Source organism: Diadema antillarum, unplaced genomic scaffold (genome assembly GCF_040938485.1).
Source record: "Diadema antillarum isolate AM-2024a unplaced genomic scaffold, OU_Dant_1.0 seq00000124_RagTag, whole genome shotgun sequence".
NCBI lineage: Eukaryota > Metazoa > Echinodermata > Echinoidea > Diadematoida > Diadematidae > Diadema > Diadema antillarum.
Window position 1 is genome coordinate 2,365,799 of NW_027271204.1, and position 21,214 is coordinate 2,387,012.

A 21,214-nucleotide genomic window follows, 5' to 3' on the forward strand; every position below is an offset into this window, starting at 1 on the left:
CACAGTGTTTTTGACTGCATTGCCCTTTTACTATCTAGTCGTGATTATGACTGCATTCCGATGACCCACGTGAGAAATATTGAAATTTTTCTTACTTTTTGTGACTCACTTTTAACATAAATCCCATCTTATTTTCATGATTGAATGTTTATCCTTCAGGCTTTTACGCAGTGTCAAAGCAGTTGGAGGCGTCTCTTTGTCTCAGCGATTGGGGGAATGAGGAAGAGATAGCAAAAATGAGGCGAGTATACAGTATACGTCCCCCCCCCCCCCCAAAAAAAAAATACAATCAGATTTTCGCATTGATAACACCCAATATGATTAAATTATCTAAATGCTACTTCAGGTTCTTAAAATATAACGTTTTCGCTCTATTTTGCAGAAAACACCATTCAATTTGGTTAAGCGGTCAAGGAGAAATAATGGGTTGTTGTAAAGCATGTTATGAGTCTGATTCTTCCAAGTTTAGCACTTGTTTGTGAAGACAATAGACAGAACTTGGAGGGAAGAGATTCCTGACAAGCTCTACAAAATTCCTCATTTCTCTTTGACCACTGAAGCAAATCAAATGGGGTTTTCTGTAAGATGTGGGCAATGAATTATAGTTTCGTTCCCTGAAGTTGTATTTGGATTGATTCACAATTTTTAAAGTTAACATTACGGAGGGCCCTTTTTTTTTGGGGGGGGGGGGGGGGGGGACATACGGTATAATGCATAGCAGGAGTAACGTCGTGCCGTATATTAATTTAAAATTGTGCCTGAGTAATGGGCCGGGCCAACCGGGAGGCGTGATTTTTGTTTGTATGCTCTTTGTTTGTTTGTTTGTTTATTTGTTTGTCTTTGCTTGTTTGCTTGTCAGCCGATCTTGGTAAAGACGTGGCTGGTAAATTTGTGAGGACTTGTTTTGAGTGTTTCAGTTTTTGTTTTTGTTTTGTTTTCTTTAGTTTTGTTTCGTTATGTTATGTTATGTTATGTTTTTTGCTTGTTGAACAACCGATATCGGGATGGAAGTGGCAGCAAAATGTCCACCTCCCTTTCATCCTAAAACGAATCGACGTCCTCGCTTCCGTAAACTTGGCTCCACTTTGGAAGACGTAGCCCCGACCATTGGGTACAAGAAAGACCCAAGTCAGTCCATCGGGGAGAAATTGGGGGAAAATAGACCGCAATACGGGTATTTATTATACAAATGATGCACAGGATAGAGTGCGTTAGTGTAGGCGTATAGTGCACTCGAGGGTATTTACAATTGTGAAACATGCACGAGGCGAAGCCGAGTGCATGTTGCACTACATTGTAAATACCCGAGAGTGAGCTACGCCTCCACTAACGCCACGAAATAATCCTGTGCATCATTTGTTTTATAAAATGGGTCGAAAATTCGAAAACTAACAGCATTTTTCAGCGTTTTTCACGTACCTTTTGTGGGTCAAGACGTCCGAAGATGTTCGTCCCAAACATTTACGCACGTCGCACTCGGAAATCCCGCAAATACAGTATGATGGGGGTTTGGGTTTCCGGACACTTAAGTTCCCGCATGAAAACTTACTTATTTTACATAGAATATGCACCCTTTACCTTAAAGACTTGATATAGACTCCTCATATATGTCTACTAGACAACATACTCTGAAAACGGCGTGAGAATTAACCTGCTAAATCGTTGGATTTGCCCTTCAAAGTGACTCCATGTACGCGTGCGGTCCCACAACGCTTGGTCTACTGTACTGTACAAAGTGTACGTAAATAGAGTATACGTACGCCAAACCTGTGCCACATCACACATGTTATGCACAAGGGAAGAAAGGCCGGCCGGCCGGCAGCCCGAACTAGAAGTTGTTTACAGGATTGACAGCGCGTATGCATGCAATCAAAGACGCATGCAATTCAAAGGAGCCGCCGCGCGCACGGACGATCAGCAATAGGATTTAACACGCAGTGCAATGGGACTGAGTAACCAAGGCACACGTCACTCATTTCAGCGCTTTCTATTGGCTACATTCTTGAACCCATTTTATAATGATCAGTAACGGATCTCTGGAACTGTCATAGTGTTGCCACATAGTAAAACACACTGTGATTCACAGTGTGAAACACAGGGTACGTGTTATGTCACACTATGGTTACCAGTAAAATTGGGACATGTGGTAATGCTGTGTTATTATCAAACTGCGGAAAATCACAGGGTGGATACTGTGGCAGGTAACACAGTATGTCAATCTGAGGCAGGCATCCCAAACTGTGTTATCTACTACAGTCTCTCATTTTGTGTTGTCTACCACAGCCTCCCACACTGTGGCAACTCGGTGGGCACAAATATTTCACATATTACAGTATGTGACACAGTGTGGTCATTACATGCTAAGCTGTAATAACTGTAATTTGAATGAGATTAGCATGTGGTAAGTCACATAGTTTTAAATACACACTGTGCTCTTACGTGAACACATCTCTCCCACAGACTAAAATATGTAGCACACTGCGACTGTTATGTGGTGGCTGTGGTAACTGTATACTACTACGTGGCTAGTAGGAGATAAACCACATGGACCATCGTTTCACACGGTGTCATCTCTGTGGAGGCAATGTTCTCATAGACTACAATATGTGGCACACTGTGGCTATTACGTGGTAACTGTGTGTCACCATATGATAAGTATGTGGTTAACCACATAGTCTGAAAATTCACACTATGACAACTCTATGAACACAACATGCCCACATACTGCAACAAATGACACACTGTGACCGTTATGTGGTAAGCTGTGGTAACTGTGTACGACTATGTGAGTTGTATGTGGTGAACCACTGTGGCAGCACTGTGATCCCACTGTATACACATATTTTACACATAGTTAAATATGTGAACACTGTGTTTGTTCCATAAGGGATGTGTTAGGTGTACAAGGTATGAATACAAAAGAATGGGGGCGCAGTAACAGCTTTTAGTAACAGCATTACAATATTCTCACTGCACTGCAACTGGTTGTTGGATTGTTTGCTTTTTCTTGCTTTGCCGGTGCACGTGTTCTTTTCTGTATACTTCCCCGTCCTTTCTAAGGACACAAAATGTATAATTAACAGATATTGTGTAAAACTTGTCATTGACATTATACACTCATCAAAAAAGAAAGCAAACACTTTTTGCAGTTAATATTTTTCATAGAAGATTTCCATAAAAATCAATGTGTCATATACCATATCAAAAATTATTTAATTGGCTTTCAACCTGGTAAGTTTATAGAAGGGGAAATTCTAAGCATGAGTGAACATATTTTGTTTTGTCCTCCAAGGCAGAAAAGTAAAAATTGCAGAATTGGACATATTGAAATTCATTTGCAAATGCCCTCTAAAATAGCAATGACATCAAAAGACCAATTAAACGCAATGAGAGACATGAATGAAATAGCAGAAATAAGTTTCCGTTCCCTTGTTTCCCTTTATATTCAAAATAAAAACATAGTGGAAAAACGGAAGGAGGAACATAGGCACTTTCCATCAATTCAAACTTTAAATGACATAGGGAGTAAGCCGTTTAGGTGATAAAATCGACGGAATTTCTTCATTTTACCTTTTAAATAAGGAATTTGAGAATGCATAAAACAAATTCAAGAACCAAGAATTATTTCAAATTTTCTTAATTTGGAATAACGTTTCAAATTTAACTTTCTTTGTTACCATGATTTTTTTTTCTTATGTCTTTTGACTGCAGATTTGACAGAAGATTCTTCATTTTCCTCAATCATTTTTTGCTTTTCTTTGTCTTTGGAGGGTTACAGACACATTATAGAGATCATGGGTTGATTTTTGCAAATTAATTTGCATTTCTATCGTTTTGTTTTTGTCTTTTGTTCTCATTATTATATGTCAGAGCAAATACGCTTTCATAACAACTTGTCCATTTTGCAATTTTTACTTTTGTGGCTTGGAAGAGTTCACTCATGCGTAAAGTCAACTTTTTCATTGACCTACTAGGTTGATAACTAATTAAATTACCTTTAACATGGTATATAAGACATCATTTTTAGCCAGATAGTCTATGAGAATGGCAAACTTGAAAAAGTGTTTACTTTCTTTGTTTCTTTCTTCTTCTTTTTTTTTTTGCTGAGTGTACATTTACTCATATTGTTGTTATTGCCAGAATGACAACGGTTTATCTGCTTGCAGAAGGTGGCTTATCAATTCCTAAACCTGCATTAGAGAAGAATTTGCTATGTCCATATATATTTGTATTTTCTTTTTTTCCTCAATGTTTCGTTCATTTGTTGTACCCGTGTTCCTCATCTTAATCTTAAATTTCAGGTATTCAATAACTAAAACGAAGTACGACCGCTTTCGCAGACTAAAAAATCGAATATTAGGTCAGTCGATGCCTATCAATTTCCAGCAAGAACGCCTTCTCTTTACTTTTTCTTTTCCTGTTAGAACAATAAGACAAGACAGTACGACATGAATCCTGTAATAAATGCAAGGGATTATGCTTCAGGAAATGTCCTGTGCATATCCTTGTCATTGATTCAGGCTCCATGAAGTCTAATGCACCCCCTGTAAGAATTATTGGTGAATAGTTCTCAAGGAGTTGATATCATTATGCAAAAGAGTGAGCTGATGATATCAACGTCTAAATTTGCACCATATCGTCTTCAACTATATGTCGAATATTCTACTTTTCTATTATCCTGTGTACAAACTTCCTTGAAGGTTGTTAGGAAATAATACATCATCAAATCACTTATTTGCATATATCTATTGACTAGTTATGACCTATTTTCTTAAACTTCACAATGTCACAATTTCCACAAATTTATCAGATTTCGATCAAATTTACCGTTGTGCTGGTAATGTTTTAAACGTTATTTTTACATCATTATTTTTATCTGGTTGAGAATAGGTTTAACCTTAGTTAAGACAATGTCCAAAACTTAAACTTGTAGAGCATGTTATGTTGTTAACGACAATAATTTAGATGCTGATAGTGCACTCTGACTCTAGCTCATTTTACTTTAAAATCAACTTGTGCAGCTTTGGAAACTAAACATGGACAGGATATGATGCGTTACAGCAATTTTTTCATAAAACAGAGGAATGAATAAACACACACGCAAGAAATGTATGAACTATAGAATAGATAATGAGTTTAAATGTTCGTGTTGAAAACATCTGTAAGAGTAAGAAATATTTGATTAGACGAACAGAGATTTAGTGGTGGCTGGTATAGAGTGAAGGCTGAGAATGGCACAAGTAACAAACAATCAACTTTTGGTAGTGATCCGAGAATTTGTGGGGGAATTTATGAGGGATTTTTAATATTTTGGCTGGTAGGGTCAATGAAGTTGGGAGTTCATTCTGCGCGTATTTGAGGTTTGCATGCGAGCACTACAGTGCGTGCTCTAGTTTCTTAGGCCCGTATTCTGCTAAAAACTTAGACCCGAGTTTAAACCCACGCTTGGGTCTAAAGTGGGTTTTTTGGGTTTAAACCTGGGTTTAAACCACCAGTTTAGACCCAGGTTTAAACCCAGGTTTAATTTGTATTCTACTAAGTCCAGCTGTGGTCTAAATTGGGTTTAAATTAAACCTACCCAGGAGGAGGTTTATTTAGAGTTTAAATCGAGTCTAACGATGACTGGAAAGGGTACCAGCACACAGATCAATGCCAATGGCACAAAACGAGTGGCTGCCTGGATACGTACAGCAGCTAGCTTGCCGGCCACACGCGTGTACACACGAGATACGCCTACTACGTACTAGATCCACGGTACTTGTACACTTAGAAGAAGAGACTCGAGATCTAATTAAATGTTAGAAATACTACTACTACCTAGTATTACATATACGTTAGTCTAAACTTTACGATGAAAATAACCTGAAGACTAGACCAAGAACTCAACGTAGGACTAGAGGGTAGAGCCTGCAGATGAGGTCGATTTGGCATAGAGTTCTACTAGTAATAGGGTCTAGACTAGATCGAGAACCTACCCATAGATCGTAGGACTAACGTTAGGACTAGGAGTAGGGTCCTACTAACGTTAGAACCTATTCGAATAGCTATTAAACGCTAGAGTACATTATTGTAACGTTAGGACTAACGTTAGATCTATTAAAAGTTAAGTTAGTGTGGTACGGTAGGTAAAATCTACTTCAATATCGAGACAGGGTTGATGGATTGGCCGAGATCTATTTCTAAATTTTAGAATGGTTTCCATTTTTATTAACTGACAATCTTAAGAGAAAAGCTTTTATTCAATTTCCTACCTCAAAGTCCTGGTTTGATCAATCGCCAATCCAATCGCCAATTGCACGATTCAATCGACCTAAAAAGCCATGTCCCATCCAGCGCACACAGCAACCGTGCCGCCGGCCGGTGCGGCGCGATGACTCTGCTGGTAACTGAGCATTCAAAGCTAGCTAGTAGCCAGGAATATAATAGCGCTACGCTTACCATGTATCCTGTGATGTGCGTCGCACACGTACACAAACTGTACAGTAATGTACAGTGCTTCACGAGTCGTCGTAAGCAAAAATACAGCATGCCCTTATTCGACATAAATACCCGTAAAAACTATTCAAAATCCAAGAAAGTCACGCTCATGTGACTGATACACTGCCAATAATAAATTTAAGTGGATTTGTGGAGAGAAAAGTACTCAGAGATGGAGAATTTCTTCTTCCATAGAGGGCACCATGGTGGCTTGACCCAAGACTATTTCGGGTTTAATTTAAACCCGAAATAGACTTGGGTTTAACTAAACCTAGCTAGCAGAATACAAAATTAAACCTCGGGTCTAGCTAAACCATAGGTGAGTCTAAAATTGGTTTAAACCTTGGTCTACAGTAGAATACGGGCCTTAGAGTTTATAACCTAACAAAAGCTTCTATATTGGGAAATCGGGCGACTTTCAGCACACAACGCTAAAAGTACTTATGGGTAGAAATCACTCATATATCTATGGAAGAACAAAATCAGTGGTGGAAATGAGCTGCATGCTTGGCGGAAGTCTGGGCTCTCAGAGTGCTTTTCTAGTTTACCTATATCTTTTGAAAATAATGAATCAACTACCGCATTTTTATCACTCTACTCTTTGTAATACTAATATTTAGCTTTTTCTTTGCAATTTAGCCGGAATATATACTGTTTTTACTTTTGGCTATGTTCCGTACCATTACCCAGAGAGGCGTTTTCCAAGCGTCGGACGTTGGAAGAAACCCTTCAAATATTCAAAACCGGTATTCCACCGATGGATATGCAATTCTCTAGTAACGTCACGGAAATAGCGCGACTCAACCAGACTACCAACATGAATGAAAGACGGACCTGTGCTGTCATTGGCAACTCTGGAGTGCTAACAGACAGTAAGTGCGGCCATCTCATCGACAGCTCCAATCTTGTAATCCGAATGAATATGGCGCTGTTTGGCCGCGAGTTCGCTCCTGACGTCGGTTCGAAAATCAGTCTGATGACATTGAATTCAGAACAATACAGGAACCTGACGAACTGTACGCAAAACTATGGCAACATCGCTATCGACGGGTTACCAAGCTTGTGCCGTGAACTTCTGACGAGCTTAAGCCGCATGAACGGTAGCATCCTCTGGTACAGCGGTAATGTGACCCACAACAATGAAATGAAAACGGTGCTTGCGGCGTTACGCCATCTCTACAATCTCCACTTTGGTTTCGCCTACAGCCCGGCAGAGATCAAGAGTGAAGTGACCAAGTGAGTAGGCCTAGATGGAATGCTGTTTGTACTTTGTTTTCTTTGATTGCATTTTGCACTGCCATGAATGCAGAAATAGATGAAGATAGTACAGTGGAAACTCGATATAACGAGATGGTCGGGACCGAGTCATTTTCCTCGTTATAGCCGATATCTCGTTATATCAGTAGGCATAAAAGAAAGCATAACATAAAGACATTAATTTGCACATATGGGACTACCAATCATCTTTCAATCAATACTGATAACTTGATAATGTGTGTGAGGGAATTACTCACCTTTATGGGTAAGAAGATGTTTTTCGCCAATGAAATCCAACATCAAGAATGCGTTTCTTATTAATTGTAGATGTTTGAATTTGTAAATTTATATAGCTTGCGATTGTGTCAAGATCGTCTGTGGATTGGTATGTGGTTAGTGTGTGGTGTGTGTGGAATATGGTCTGCACAGTGCTGTGTGTGTATGTGACACATTCTGTATGTACATTATGACTGCGTGTGTGTGAAGATGGGGAATTCCCCAAGTAGAAAGCCAATCACAGCATCAGATTGCCTCACACCTGCTAAACGTCATGATGATGTCATGTATACATATGGGCGTCCCACCACATTTTCTGCATGTATCAGTGTGCACGTACATCATGCGGTGCTAGCTGGAGTGCACTGAAGAAAATATGTGTGTACAAGGCAGTTTTTGGCGCATCGAGCTTTACAATCTCGGAAGGTGATAGCACATGCGAAGTAAAGCTTTACCCGAAGACATTTTGCTTTACCTCGCTATAACAGGTTTGATTGGCTATGTTTTTCTTTGTTTGGAAGTCACAGAATTTATCTCGTTATAGCAGTTATTTCGTTATAGCCGATCTCGCTATAAGAGTAGCATTTTACATAGACTTGTGTGGAAGGAAATTTGGGACCGGGAAAATTTCCTCGTAATAACCGATATCTCGTTATAGCAGTGTTCGTTATACCGAGTTTCCCCTGTATTTGTCAAGTGCTGGTTGGCTACATGATGATCGCACTGTTTCTGTGTAATTAATTGGAAACGAATCGATATACCTTCTCATTTACTCATGCACCAACAAGAAGGCTGAAGATCTAAAATAGTAAAGATTGTTTGCTCCCATCGCCCACATACTGTTTTTATGTCAATTTTTTTCTTCACTACACTTTCCCCCTACATTACGCAGAAATTCGTTTTCGAAATTCCTTATGAAAAATTTGGATGATTTGATTTGCTTTGATGTCATGTGATTTATTCTCTGTATGACATTTTCTTCACAAGTAGGGGAGAGCGGGGTGAGTTGGGACGCGGGTCAAGTGGGACACGTTCTCTGAATCAAAAACTATTCAAGCAATCAGCGGTTGGCTTATATCTACAATAAGCCCCTAGCAACCATACATCACACTAAGAAAGCCAGGCAGTTCGGCAAATTCTAATTATGTATAAATTGGTATTGAAAATTTTCCCCAAAATATGATATTTTTTTGAAATCAGGTTAATTAACCTGTTGTCTTTGTATTCATGATTTCAAGGGCACAATTGAAGCTGGTGGTGAGCCTTATTGATATGCAACTAATATAACTTGTTTTTGACAAATGCCTGCATGGTTACTGAGCAGTCGTACATATTTATGTATATGCCATGTGAGGGACAGTTGGGACAACGTGTCCCATTTGTCCCTCATAATAGCATTACATGTAAAAACGTTGAGATTTTCAAACATGTTGTTCAAACTTGTTTTGTTGAAATAAAGATCATTTTAAAGCATGTTTGACTGTTTTCATTACCAATGTTTCATTACACCCTCCAACTTTGACATTTCCGACATTTCTATAGGATGTCACACTTCACCAACACCGTCTCATTTCTCCCTTGCCGTTGTCCCACTATACCCACGGGTGGGTCAACTTCTCCCCCAAAATAAGGTTTTTTCTTTTCATTAACTGCAGAAAATTGAGAACAGTGCCACCCCCAGTTTATAGCTCTTTATGTAACCTACCATATGAACCTTCATGCAAGCCTGAAAGGAAATGTAATCATCTCTTCTAGAAAAAGATATAAAAAGAAAATCGGCGAACTTGAAATAATGTCCCACTTCTCCCCGCTCTCCCCTACATATTCTCTGCAATTTCATAAGCATTTAAAATTTGTGTTTACACATTGATATGACTATTTTCAACAAGTTTTCGTAATATATATATATATATATATATATTCACACACGTGTGGCCCAGAAAGAACGAAACACCTATGATCTTTGATTTCAGCAATTGGTTGTAAATATGTCATTATTCTCCATACTATTGGAAATGCCATTCTTTTCCAATAGAATGACACCAAGTTCTTTTTCGTTACTGCTTTATGATTTGGGGTCCAATTTTGTCAATCCTTAATTACAATTTTCAAAATGTGGTCTTTTTGCACTCTCAGAGATACTGAAACCAGCGATAATTCGGCTTGCCATAGAACCAGTAGCGTTCACAATGTGTGGGATGAATCCGAATCTGCATGAATCAACTCTTGCATTCTTGAGGATTTTGACACATTCAAGATGGCCGCCAAAATGGCCGCCAATTAAAACCGGAATTTCTGATGCATTTCCTTCTCAATGGTGAAAAATGAAAACAGTTGGTGGTTCTACCTTATTTCGAGGATGCTGAATCTGAATCTGCATGATGCAACTCCTGCATCCTTGAGGATCATGACAATTCAAGATGGCCGCCAAAATGGCCGCCAAAGTCGGAAATTCCCATGTATTTCTTTCTAAATGGTGACAATTTGAAAGCAATTGGTGGTTTAATCCTACTTTGAATGTGCTGAATCCGAAGCTGCATGATACAACTCTTGCTCCTATTTCCTTCTAAATGGTAACAAATTGGAAACAGTTTGTGATTTTACTCTATGTTGAGTTTGCTGAATTTGAAGCTGCAGGATACAGCTCTTGCATCCTTAAGGGTTATGAGATTATAATACTATGGCCGCCAGAATGGCTCCCGAAGTGGTCGTCAAAAACGGAAATTTTCATGTAAGTCCCTATGTCCTTCTCAAAGGTGTAAATTAAAAAACAATTGATGGTTTCAACTATTTCGAGGGTACTGAATCCGAACATGGTTGGTGCAAATTTTGTGTTATTAAGGGTTTTGAGATGTCCAAGATGACCCTCAAAATATCTGTCTAAAAATGACATCTATAGACCCTATTCAACACCCTTCAACTTGGTTGTTGCAATTTGTGCATTCTTTGGGGTTTTGAGATGTCCAAGATGAATGCCAAAGTAACTGGCAGAAATTTAAATTCCAATGTTAATATTTTATTTTTCTTAAGGGTGAAAATATGAAATTAAATGCATGATCATATTATATCCTATTTCGAGGTTGCTGAAGGTCTTCGAAGGTTTTGGGACATCTAGAAATGTCCTGTATAAACGTAAAGTCCTTAAAATTTCCCTTAAATGGTGAAATACTGTGCTCTAACGTGAAGCGGGGGATTCAACCCAGGGTGAAAAGCATTAATTTGCATCCTTATATTCGATTCATTTGAGCGAATTTGTCAAATAAGCCAAAATATAAAGTAATAATGGCATCCAAAATGAATGTCACAATAAACTGAAATATTGCGATAAGTCTCAAATGGAATTTCAACACGTACAAACGGAAAGATACGAGTAAAAATTTTATATGCATTGTTATAAGATAATGCGTGTGGTCGCAAATAATATGGCTCAACAGATGTAAAGTTAATCCTTTTCGGCTATCAATAGAGTAAAATCAAATTATGGCATGGTGGTATTTGGTGCTTAAACTTGTCTTGTATTCTGATGAGTCTTGCCTCGTATTCTTATGAAACCTGTCGCATATTCTGATTACGTCATTAGAAAAGGTTGCATCCATGACCGCTAGGCCTATAGTAGATATCAATAAGGGTAATTTCAAAAGCACTCTGCGTGATTATGATATTCGTAAGTACTGGACTATTAACTATTACCTTACATGTGGTCGTTTGTTTGTTTTTTATTCCGTTTATATATATATATATATATATATATGTATACACATATATATAAATATGTGTGTATATATATATATATATATATATGGGTGAAAACGTTGAACGATGTACAATTGGGCAAATCAGGGGTCAAAATTAAAACATGTGACTCATTGATATAGATGTATCTCAGTGAAATGTCATTATTATCAGCTTTCTTGCAAACCCAATTATACTGGGATATCTCCAAGGGTGTTGTTTTTATTCAAGGTTAAATAGAACTGTGACATAATGGCGAACGTCTCTGACTAAAATAAACATCGTTTTAGTGAAAATTCAAATGAAGGGTGAAAAAACATTCAAATGAAGGTAGTTTAATCTTGTCCATACTTTCGAAGACTGTGTTAATTTGTTCCTAAAATATTGTTTACCTCCTGTGAAGTTTACAAAAGCTAATACACATGGAAGTTAAAGAAAAAGTGGAGTTTTTGTCATTTAAGCAGAGATTTTCATATTTTTATCTTCACTTTCATCTCATTTGAACAAAACATGTAGCAAGGGTCTCATTTGTTTAAATGTTAATGTTCAGTAGATACTAATAATGAATTTAGTGCATTTCGTTTGATCAAATCACCATAAAAGCCCTATACAGACGCTGGAAGTAAGCCATGTTTTGATCAGAGACGTTCTGGTTTCACTCATAGACGTTCCTCAGACATAGGCAATACAAATGATGTCCTTTGATCCATATTTAAGAGTTTTGTGAGCAAACAACATTTTCCTTTATTAAACACATGTTAATCTTTTGTCAACAATTCAGAATGGTAATTTCAACTTGAATTATTTTTCGTACTAACTGATTGTAACTACGAATCTCCAAATTGTAAGAGGAATTTCGATTTCTGCACCAAAAATCCACAAGCCTGTTCTTGATATATTATTCAGATCTTACAACACCTTTTAATGACAGACAACAACATTACATGAAAAATTTGCAATTTCAACTACTTTACCTAATAACTCATTTATATCAGAGACATTTGCTTTTCCATCAGGGACGTTTCGGCTGTAAGTTATCACTAAAATTAAACATCAAACTCCCTATTTTAAAAGATGCTCGCAACTGGACATTCCACATTCATTGAGAAATCATTTACCTAGGCCTAAATGTCGAGAATTGTTTTTGTTTATGATGACCACTTTTTTGCATTTTACCTTCAGGTGTATATGCAGGTGTGCCCACACGCTATCAATTTTGTATATGTTTGCTTTCAATTGTAGTTCAAATCTATAACAAAGGTAAACACAAATTTATTGATACTAATTCAATTTGACCCCTTAGTCTAAAATATGATTGTATGAGTATAAGCCAGTTTGGATTTTCATTAGGGACCGTACCTGGGCCACTGTTATGATGTCGTCTCAGAAAGCTGCAAATTAACCTTTGCTTATCCTAGAAGCATCAAATTTCGCTGCGCTTTTTTTTTCATACTATGGCAGATATAAATTGTAAACAATGTAATGCACTTGCCACAACACCAAACTCAAAAGAATATCGACAGTATGGTACAACAACTGTTTGTTGACCATCGTCGGTGTTTTCACGAACCGACGCTATTTCGATTTTGGTCAAAATTTTCAAAATCGAGATATTGGTACCAAATGAAAGTGCTTTCAAAACTCTACCAAATCCCAAAATTTTAGATCACAAAATTAATTATTCTTAATTTTATCAAAGAAAGAAAAAAAACGACGGTACTCGAAATATCGAGAAATTGAGAAAAAAGGGGTTTCACGAACCGACGCAGTAAAGATACGCCGGTTCGTGAAACCCGAATTGCTAGGGTGAAGAGCAATGCGGGTTTTACGAACCGTCGCAGTTGCATTATTTTGAGCTTTGTTCAACTTACTGGCCTAGAATTAGGTTTTGGCCCTAATCCAGATCTCAGAGTGAGAACCAAACCTTCTGAAAGATGAATGACGACCTAAGCCAGCCCACTGTCCACGAGTGAAGTGAATGGTAAGCTATAATCCTATTAAAATCATGCTCAAAATAACAGTTTCAGTTGGACTACCATAACCATTAATTGCGGTAGAGTGTAGTCCCATGTATTCAATCGCGTGATGCTTATGAAGCCTAGTCTGTAAACGCCATCCAATTTGAAATTAGATCCCAAATCATATTATTTATAGTTTCTTTTCAACTTATGCCGTTACTTCTGAGACTACTGAGTACTGTAGTCGTAACGTCTGTGTGCAAGACATGCAAGATGTCAAAGTCTCGAAGACACTCATGGCTATGCCTTGACTTGAGTTGAAAATGAAATCATGAGATTGACAAAGTAGGCCTACTAAACTAAAAAAAAAGAGTAAAAAGTCTAAAAGTAAAACTCAAAGGAAGAGTAAAGAATAACGTTAGACATGTTAGACTTTAACTTTCAAGTTTAACTGTTAAGTCTAAGTTAAGACTTTACTCGTAATGCCAGTTACTAAAACTAAGATCAGCTGAAGTCTAAGACCAAGTCAAATTAACACAGAGTCTATAGTCTAGCTCTAGATCTACATCCAGACTAGTGGTAATAGTAGGTAGAGTCCACCCATTTCCCCCCCCCCCCAATTTTTACTGGTCCATTCCTGAAAAAGTTACTGGTCAGTGTCCAACAGTGATTTTTCCTGGTCAGGGACCGTCGGACCAGTGCCAGTGTGCAGCGTTGGTGTAGATGTCATCTATGACAGTATGTGGCAAACACTACGAGTAGTACTCTACAGGTTAGGTGGCTTTCCTGTACAGTGCAGTGTTATAGTATACTTGTGAATTCAGCCCTAGTACCGTACTGTGTGTAGATATGTGACATTATGTCTAACGTTAGTTCGAGTGGAGTACCTTTGAAGCACAGCGGTGGGGCTTTTTTTCCCTAAAACTTGTGAATGCGGCCCAACCAAATGGCGTTTACATATTTACGCGTGATTGATAGTGATACAGTAGCGCTGTCGATTTCCACAGCAGCCATACATAATCTTTTGTCCTTTCTTCTTTCCTTTTTTCCCTTTGTTCTTTCACCCTTTTTATTCTTGGAATCGAAGGACTTATAAGAAATGTCCCTCGACTAATTTAACCAGGACTCTTGAGTCCTGGTAAACCTAACCTAACCGAGTAACCGTTAACATTTGTTAGGCCTAACATAACAGTAACACTGACTTAGCCCTGTATTGACTTTGTCTTTGGCCGACTTACTGAGATGGCGAGTCTAACTCTTTAACGTTAGTCTAAACGTAGTCGTTGGATCTGTCAGTGTCAGTGTCACCGGTTATTGTATATGGTGCCATCTCTAACGTACGTTAACAAGTTGATGTTAGTTATCTATGTCAACTTACTGATTCAGTAATAGAGGTAATGTCATCCTGTTGGATATCGCCGCAATATCATCCGTGACGTGTTAATTTCGTGTCACAAAGACAAAAGTTGCCAAGATCTAATAGTATTAGATGTCTAGATCTAGATGTAGTCTCGATCTATAATATAAATTTTGTGAACCACTGGTAACTTAAAAGTGAAAGGTCTAGACTTCACTTAGTCTATAATTAGACAGAGACTCCAACCTCAAACACCTTCTGATCGGGAGATTCTCCCGCCTGAAGCCCCTAGCAAACGGGAGACTCCGAGTTGATGTGTGTGAAGTACGAAGTTCCTAGGATTCTAGATGCTCTCTGGTGCTATCTAAGGCTTTTTTTTTTCAACATACAGTAGCAATAAGTAAGAAATCCTTTCCAACGGGAGACATAGAGCCAGGGCGGGAGAAATTAAATCTCAAACGGGAGAACGGGAGATTTTGTAAAAATGGGTTTTCGGCGGGTGATCTCCCGTCGAAAACGGGAGAGTTGGAGTCTCTGATTAGACCAGACATTCATGAGGCAAAGGCCTATTTAGTAGATCTATTCTTATTCTATTTTAATGTCAATTCCTACTAACTTGCCACGTGTTATTCCTAAGGCCAAGGACTTCCGGGTTAGTGATTTTTTTTTTCATAAATACCAAACAGCAGACGTGTTTCATTTGCATTCTTGTGCAGACTTCATGAAAATATGTGCAGTATCAAAGAAATATGATGCACATGACAATGCCAGTGTTTTATAGGTGAATGGTTGATACCTTTAAAAGCTGAATGATAATGTAGAGTCTAGGTCTAATTAAGATATTACAGTCTCTGATAAGAAACAGGTTTGATTGTCATAGACTGTTTCCCAAATGCAGGTACATGTAGTAATATTCAGCTATTTCAATGCAATGCCTTGTTTACAAATTATGTAGATTCAATTTCTACATGAGACATACTAAGTGCTAAACATAATATCTTGCATCAGTAAAATGTGTAAATGACGAGACAATTTGAATATGCATCAAATACGAACAGCAGCATTTTTTGACATTCTTTGATCCTGCATAGGCCTACCATTTTGTTTTATGTTTAATATAAATAGAGCAAAATAATTTCAACTTCAGTTTTGTTGGCTGATTTTTTTTCTTCTCAAAATTAAAGTTGTATCTTGTGCCATGATGTTTGATTTTAATCAAAGGTTCTTAATTTCTTTCTTTTCTTTCAGATGACTGGTGCCATGTAGTAGCGAAGAACTCGACTGTCTCAGAAAAGAAAAGGAAAAGTACAGGGTCGTGTACATCATCAACGGATGTGAATACAATGGTAATGTAGAGTCTAGGTCTAATTAAGATGTTAAAGTCTCTGATAATAAACAAGTTTGATTGTCGTAGACTGTTTCCCAAATGCAATTAGTAATATTCAGCTTTTTCAAAGCAATGCCTTGTTTACAAGGACATGCAGATTTATTCATGTAAATAATAATTTAAATTCTACATGAGACTTACTAAGTGCTAGACATAAGATCTTGCATCATTAAAATATGTAAAAGGCGAGACAATTTGAATATGCATCAAAGACGAACAGCAGTATTTTTTTGACATTCTTTGATCCTGTATACCGTTTTGTTTTATGTTTAATATAAATAGAGCAAAATAATTTCAACTACAGTTTAGTTGGCTGATTTCTTTTTCTCAAAATGAAAGTTGTATCTTGTATCATGATGTTTGATTTTAATCGAAAGTTCTTAATTTCTGTCTTTTCTTTCAGATGACTGATGCCATGCAGTAGCGAATAGCTGGACTGTTTCAGAGAAGAAGAAAAAAGTACAGCATCGTGCTGATCATCAAGGAATGTGAATACAATGGCTTAGGAAAGAAGACAATCTACAGATAGGATAGAAGGGAGAAATTGGGATGAAGGGCGACAACATAAGGACGGTATATCTATCATGTAATTTAAGTGGAAACATGAAAGGAGATCCTAAGATTGAAGGTGAAAACAATGCATTCCATTCTGTGATGTCGTAATTACAATTTTGCTACACTTTAATAACACTACAGAGAGACATTTATATCAAGGAAAGCTTCATGTGGATATGGAATGTTAGATTTTTTTAAGTGTTCATTGGTATGTATTTCATGATAATAAATCTTGAAGGTTTTGTGTGGTAATCATAACCTTGTGATAAATCTTGATAGATTTCTAAGTGCACATTGGCAATATTTAGATGATGCTGTAATTAGATTAAGTTCTATTCTCCTGTATTCTTTTATTTATTGTTTTGTTTTCAACCCACTTTGAATGTGTCACGTATGATTCTTATAAACATGGGAACATGCACTCCATGTAACTGATAGGACTTATTACAAATTGACATAATTATTCAACCATCACTAGACAGTTCTGTTATAAGATGTTCTTTATCTAACTAAAATTGTAAATTATGATACGTGTATGTTCCCATGCAAACTCACAACAAAATACAGAAATTTGATTTCTTTTAATAATAATTCATTATGTCTCTAAATTTACAATTAAAGAAAGTGATTGCAATAAGGATGTCAAACATTGTATATTAAAATAATAGATTATTCATTTGTCTCCATCCGTAGTAACGCACGCAACTGCAGTGTGCAGTTTGTAGGCTGCTGTGAAAAAAAAAAAAAAAAAAACAAACCACAGGCAGCCCAAGCAGGATTCGAACCCACGACCTCTGGATTACTAGACCAGCGTCATAACCACTAGACCACCGGAGTCCTGGCGCTACCTTTACACATGAATAATTAAGTATAGAAGGGCTTGGGGGCGCTTCGAAGTTTACTGCTCTTATTAAATATGTACATGTCATTTGCAACTCAACTAAAGATGATTAAACACACTGAAATTCTTACTTTAAATGATATTCATAATCTGTTTTTTTTTTCTTTAATAGCTTGGGATGTACACTTTATACACTGTACTGGTCTACATTTCGCCTACAATATGGAATTCTTTACTTCGAGACGTTTGTTTTTAACAAACAAAAAATTAAGAGTCCTTTAAAGGTGCTGTAAAACAGTGGTGTTTGTTTGTTTGTTTTTTGGTGGGGGGGGGGAGGGGAGTCATATTAGCCTTGGCCCCTCTCCGCCGTCTTTTTTTTTTCCTTTAGCTGCATTTTTTTTAGTCATCACATGAAAATTCGTCTGCATCCACCCCGTAGTTTTGCTGATGACCTTTCTTTTTAATTATTTTAGCCACACACAATTTTGGCTGAATTTCCCCACCCCTCTTGTGAATTTGCTAGTACATGTACTAAAGCACATACTCAGAATGTGTTTATAGTACTGGTGGATTAAGGATTCACAGGGAGGGGGGGGGGTCGACCAAAATTTCTCTTTTCTCATATGTAACAAGCCTACGGGGCGAAAGGCTGATATTATGGGCTTTCTACACACATTTTTAGATGCTAATTATTGGTTAACATGAGCATGATCATTTATGTTGTGATTAATTTGTTTCCTTATATATGTATGACTTCTATTAGAGACTTAATTGGCTTGGCACTCCTTACATCGACCTATTTTAGACACCCATTTCCTTCTCTCTCTCGTGCTTTTTCTCTACTGTCCTGTGAATAGTGTAACTACATGTACATGCAGTACCTCTTCTCTTTTGTATGATATACATCAAGTTTTTATCTGAGCATATGGGTGTTGCAGCACTCTCAAGCTTCATGCATATGCAGCAACATCTTTGTGTGTTCATATACGTAGTTATGCTTGATATATTAATTTGAGAATGTTATTCTTTCTCTTGTATATGTTCTGTCCGCACTCTATAGATGTAAATGTACGATGTAAGATTTGGTGTGCATGTTCGAACTGTGTTCCTCTTTTTGTGAACACACAAGAACTGATATAATAATGAACTTGAATTACACATATTCTTGAATCTTGATTCCATCTCCATTTGCCATTAGATATGTATTGATTTATGGAGCTCTTCCACAATTGTTATCCTTCCCATTGTCATTACTCATCTCTGAATAATTCAAATTTGATATTTTATTGAGGACTTATGTTTCTTCGATTACATAATGTACCTCTTCAATATATTGCTGCAAAAGGCATAATAAAACATGACCATTATTATATATTTAAAATGAAGCTTGAAATTCTGATAGTGTTGATATTTATGTATTTTTAGGAGTTTATCAGTTTCGAAGAGTGCATGCAGGATGAGTTTTATGTTTTTATATGATCAGGTGCAGCTATCATAGAATCTGTTGAGCAGGAAAGAGAAAGATGGAAAATGAGGAATTATGAGTGAATTCGCATGCGAGCCAAATGACAATAATGACACTGATAAAAATTGTGACAAAGTAAATGTCACAAATATGTGGAATAATAAGAAATAAAGAAATCAATATATTATTTCAGAGAAAGAAATAACAGAGTGCATGCAGGAGTATGAAAGATGAGTAAATACAAGTAATTATTACTGACTGGCACGTCTTTTCCCCAAGATTTATGTATCCTTCATCTTAGAACAAACATTCATAATTATTATGAAAGAAGTGAACTGAATTTGAATTAAAAATAATGTGAAAAAATGAAAAAGTAAGTTAATAAAGTAAAAAAAAAAAACCAGTAAAAAGTAAAAAAATGTGAAACACAGTATACCGAGTACATGTATTACCAAATGATAGATGTCCAAATGCAAAAGTGTTAAATAATAATATATCCACAAAAAAAGGGGGGGGGGGCAAAGAAATCTTTGGAACGATCAACCACAGCTATAACAATACATGCGTGTACTAAATGAAGATGAAAACAATGACAACACTCTTTTTAGAACAATTAAGAGAAACTGGCTTGTATTATCATCTTAATTATCACTAAATGTATTGTAATCATCACAACAATCATTACATGACAATTAATTTCAATTCATAAGGTTATTGTTGATAAGCAGGTATAGCCCTAATAGTATTTGTATGTAAACACATACGAAAATGAAATAGCGACGGTTCGTAAATACACGCGTATTGCACGTTACCTATTGTACAGGCCCTACAGCGCGGGTCTCACGAACCGGCGTAATACAACTTACGTCGGTTCGTGAGACCCGCGCTTAAGTACATAACCTATGGTGCGCGCAAGAAACGATGGATTTACGAACCGACGCAGTGAGTTTGAAGACAGAAATATCGTAAATTTTTTGAATTCACACTAAAATTACACTATGGATAGGAAGAACAACTTCCACTCTCATCACCCTGTCAAAATTTTCACACACAAGACAGGAAAAGTCATTGAAAACGTTGTCTAAAACTTGTGAGATCTTTAAACGCGATTTTCTCAGATTTGCATTTTCGCTCAAAAACGAAATAGCGTCGGTTCGTGAAAACGCCGACGAAAAGTGAACTGAAAACCTCTTTCAAGAGGTTGACAATGATAACATAACAATATCACAATTTTTATCTGTCACATCGTTAGGGGATTATTAATCCTCCTTCCTTCAACTCAAAGGCGATGCATTATAGTGTTCATAGTGGAAACTAGGTAAGGGACATTCTTAATAGACGTTTTCTTGTTTCATCACAGACGTTAGTATTTTTCCTTTTCTCATGTATGTGGCTTACAAACCTTAAAAATATCACTAGAATATTTCACCTTACTTTCAAAGGAAAAAGCTTCATTAAAGGAGAAATTCAGCCCAAATATATAAAGTTATTCGCTGATAAGAAAGAAAATCATACGGGCTCCACAAAAATGAGAAGGTTGTGACATTTTGAAGTTTCGCTAGTTCTTGAGTAAACAGTTTTTGAATGGTCATTATGAATCTGCAAATGGCAAAATGAGCATGTCATCCCCTCACAACTTGCCATAACATTTGAACATAATATTTTGAAATTTCCAGTTTTTCATTCAAACATAATTATGCCCCAGGCTTAAATCCGGGTATATATGTAACTGATCACTATTCCGAAGGTAATCAACCAGGAATAACATTATGTTTCAGATTTCAATGCCAGAAACATTAAATTTTCGCTATTTTTTGTACACGATCAATGGAAAATGGAGAGGTTATGACATGGTTAGCTCACTCATTTGCATATTCTTATCCACTGTACAAAAACCTTATTTGCAGAA

The 21,214-nt window shown here is 37.0% G+C and overlaps 1 protein-coding gene across 1 annotated transcript in view; it reads left to right on the forward strand.

Moving 5' to 3' along the window:
- Positions 1-226: 226 nt before the first annotated feature.
- LOC139727258 (alpha-2,8-sialyltransferase 8B-like) overlaps positions 227-21,214 on the forward strand; it is a 28,022-nt gene continuing 7,034 nt past the window's right edge. The window contains exons 1-2 of the mRNA XM_071638214.1: positions 227-241; positions 7,168-7,713. Of these exons, the coding sequence (XP_071494315.1) occupies positions 237-241; positions 7,168-7,713 (551 nt within the window). The 5' untranslated portion in view covers positions 227-236. The remainder of the gene's footprint in view (positions 242-7,167; positions 7,714-21,214) is intronic.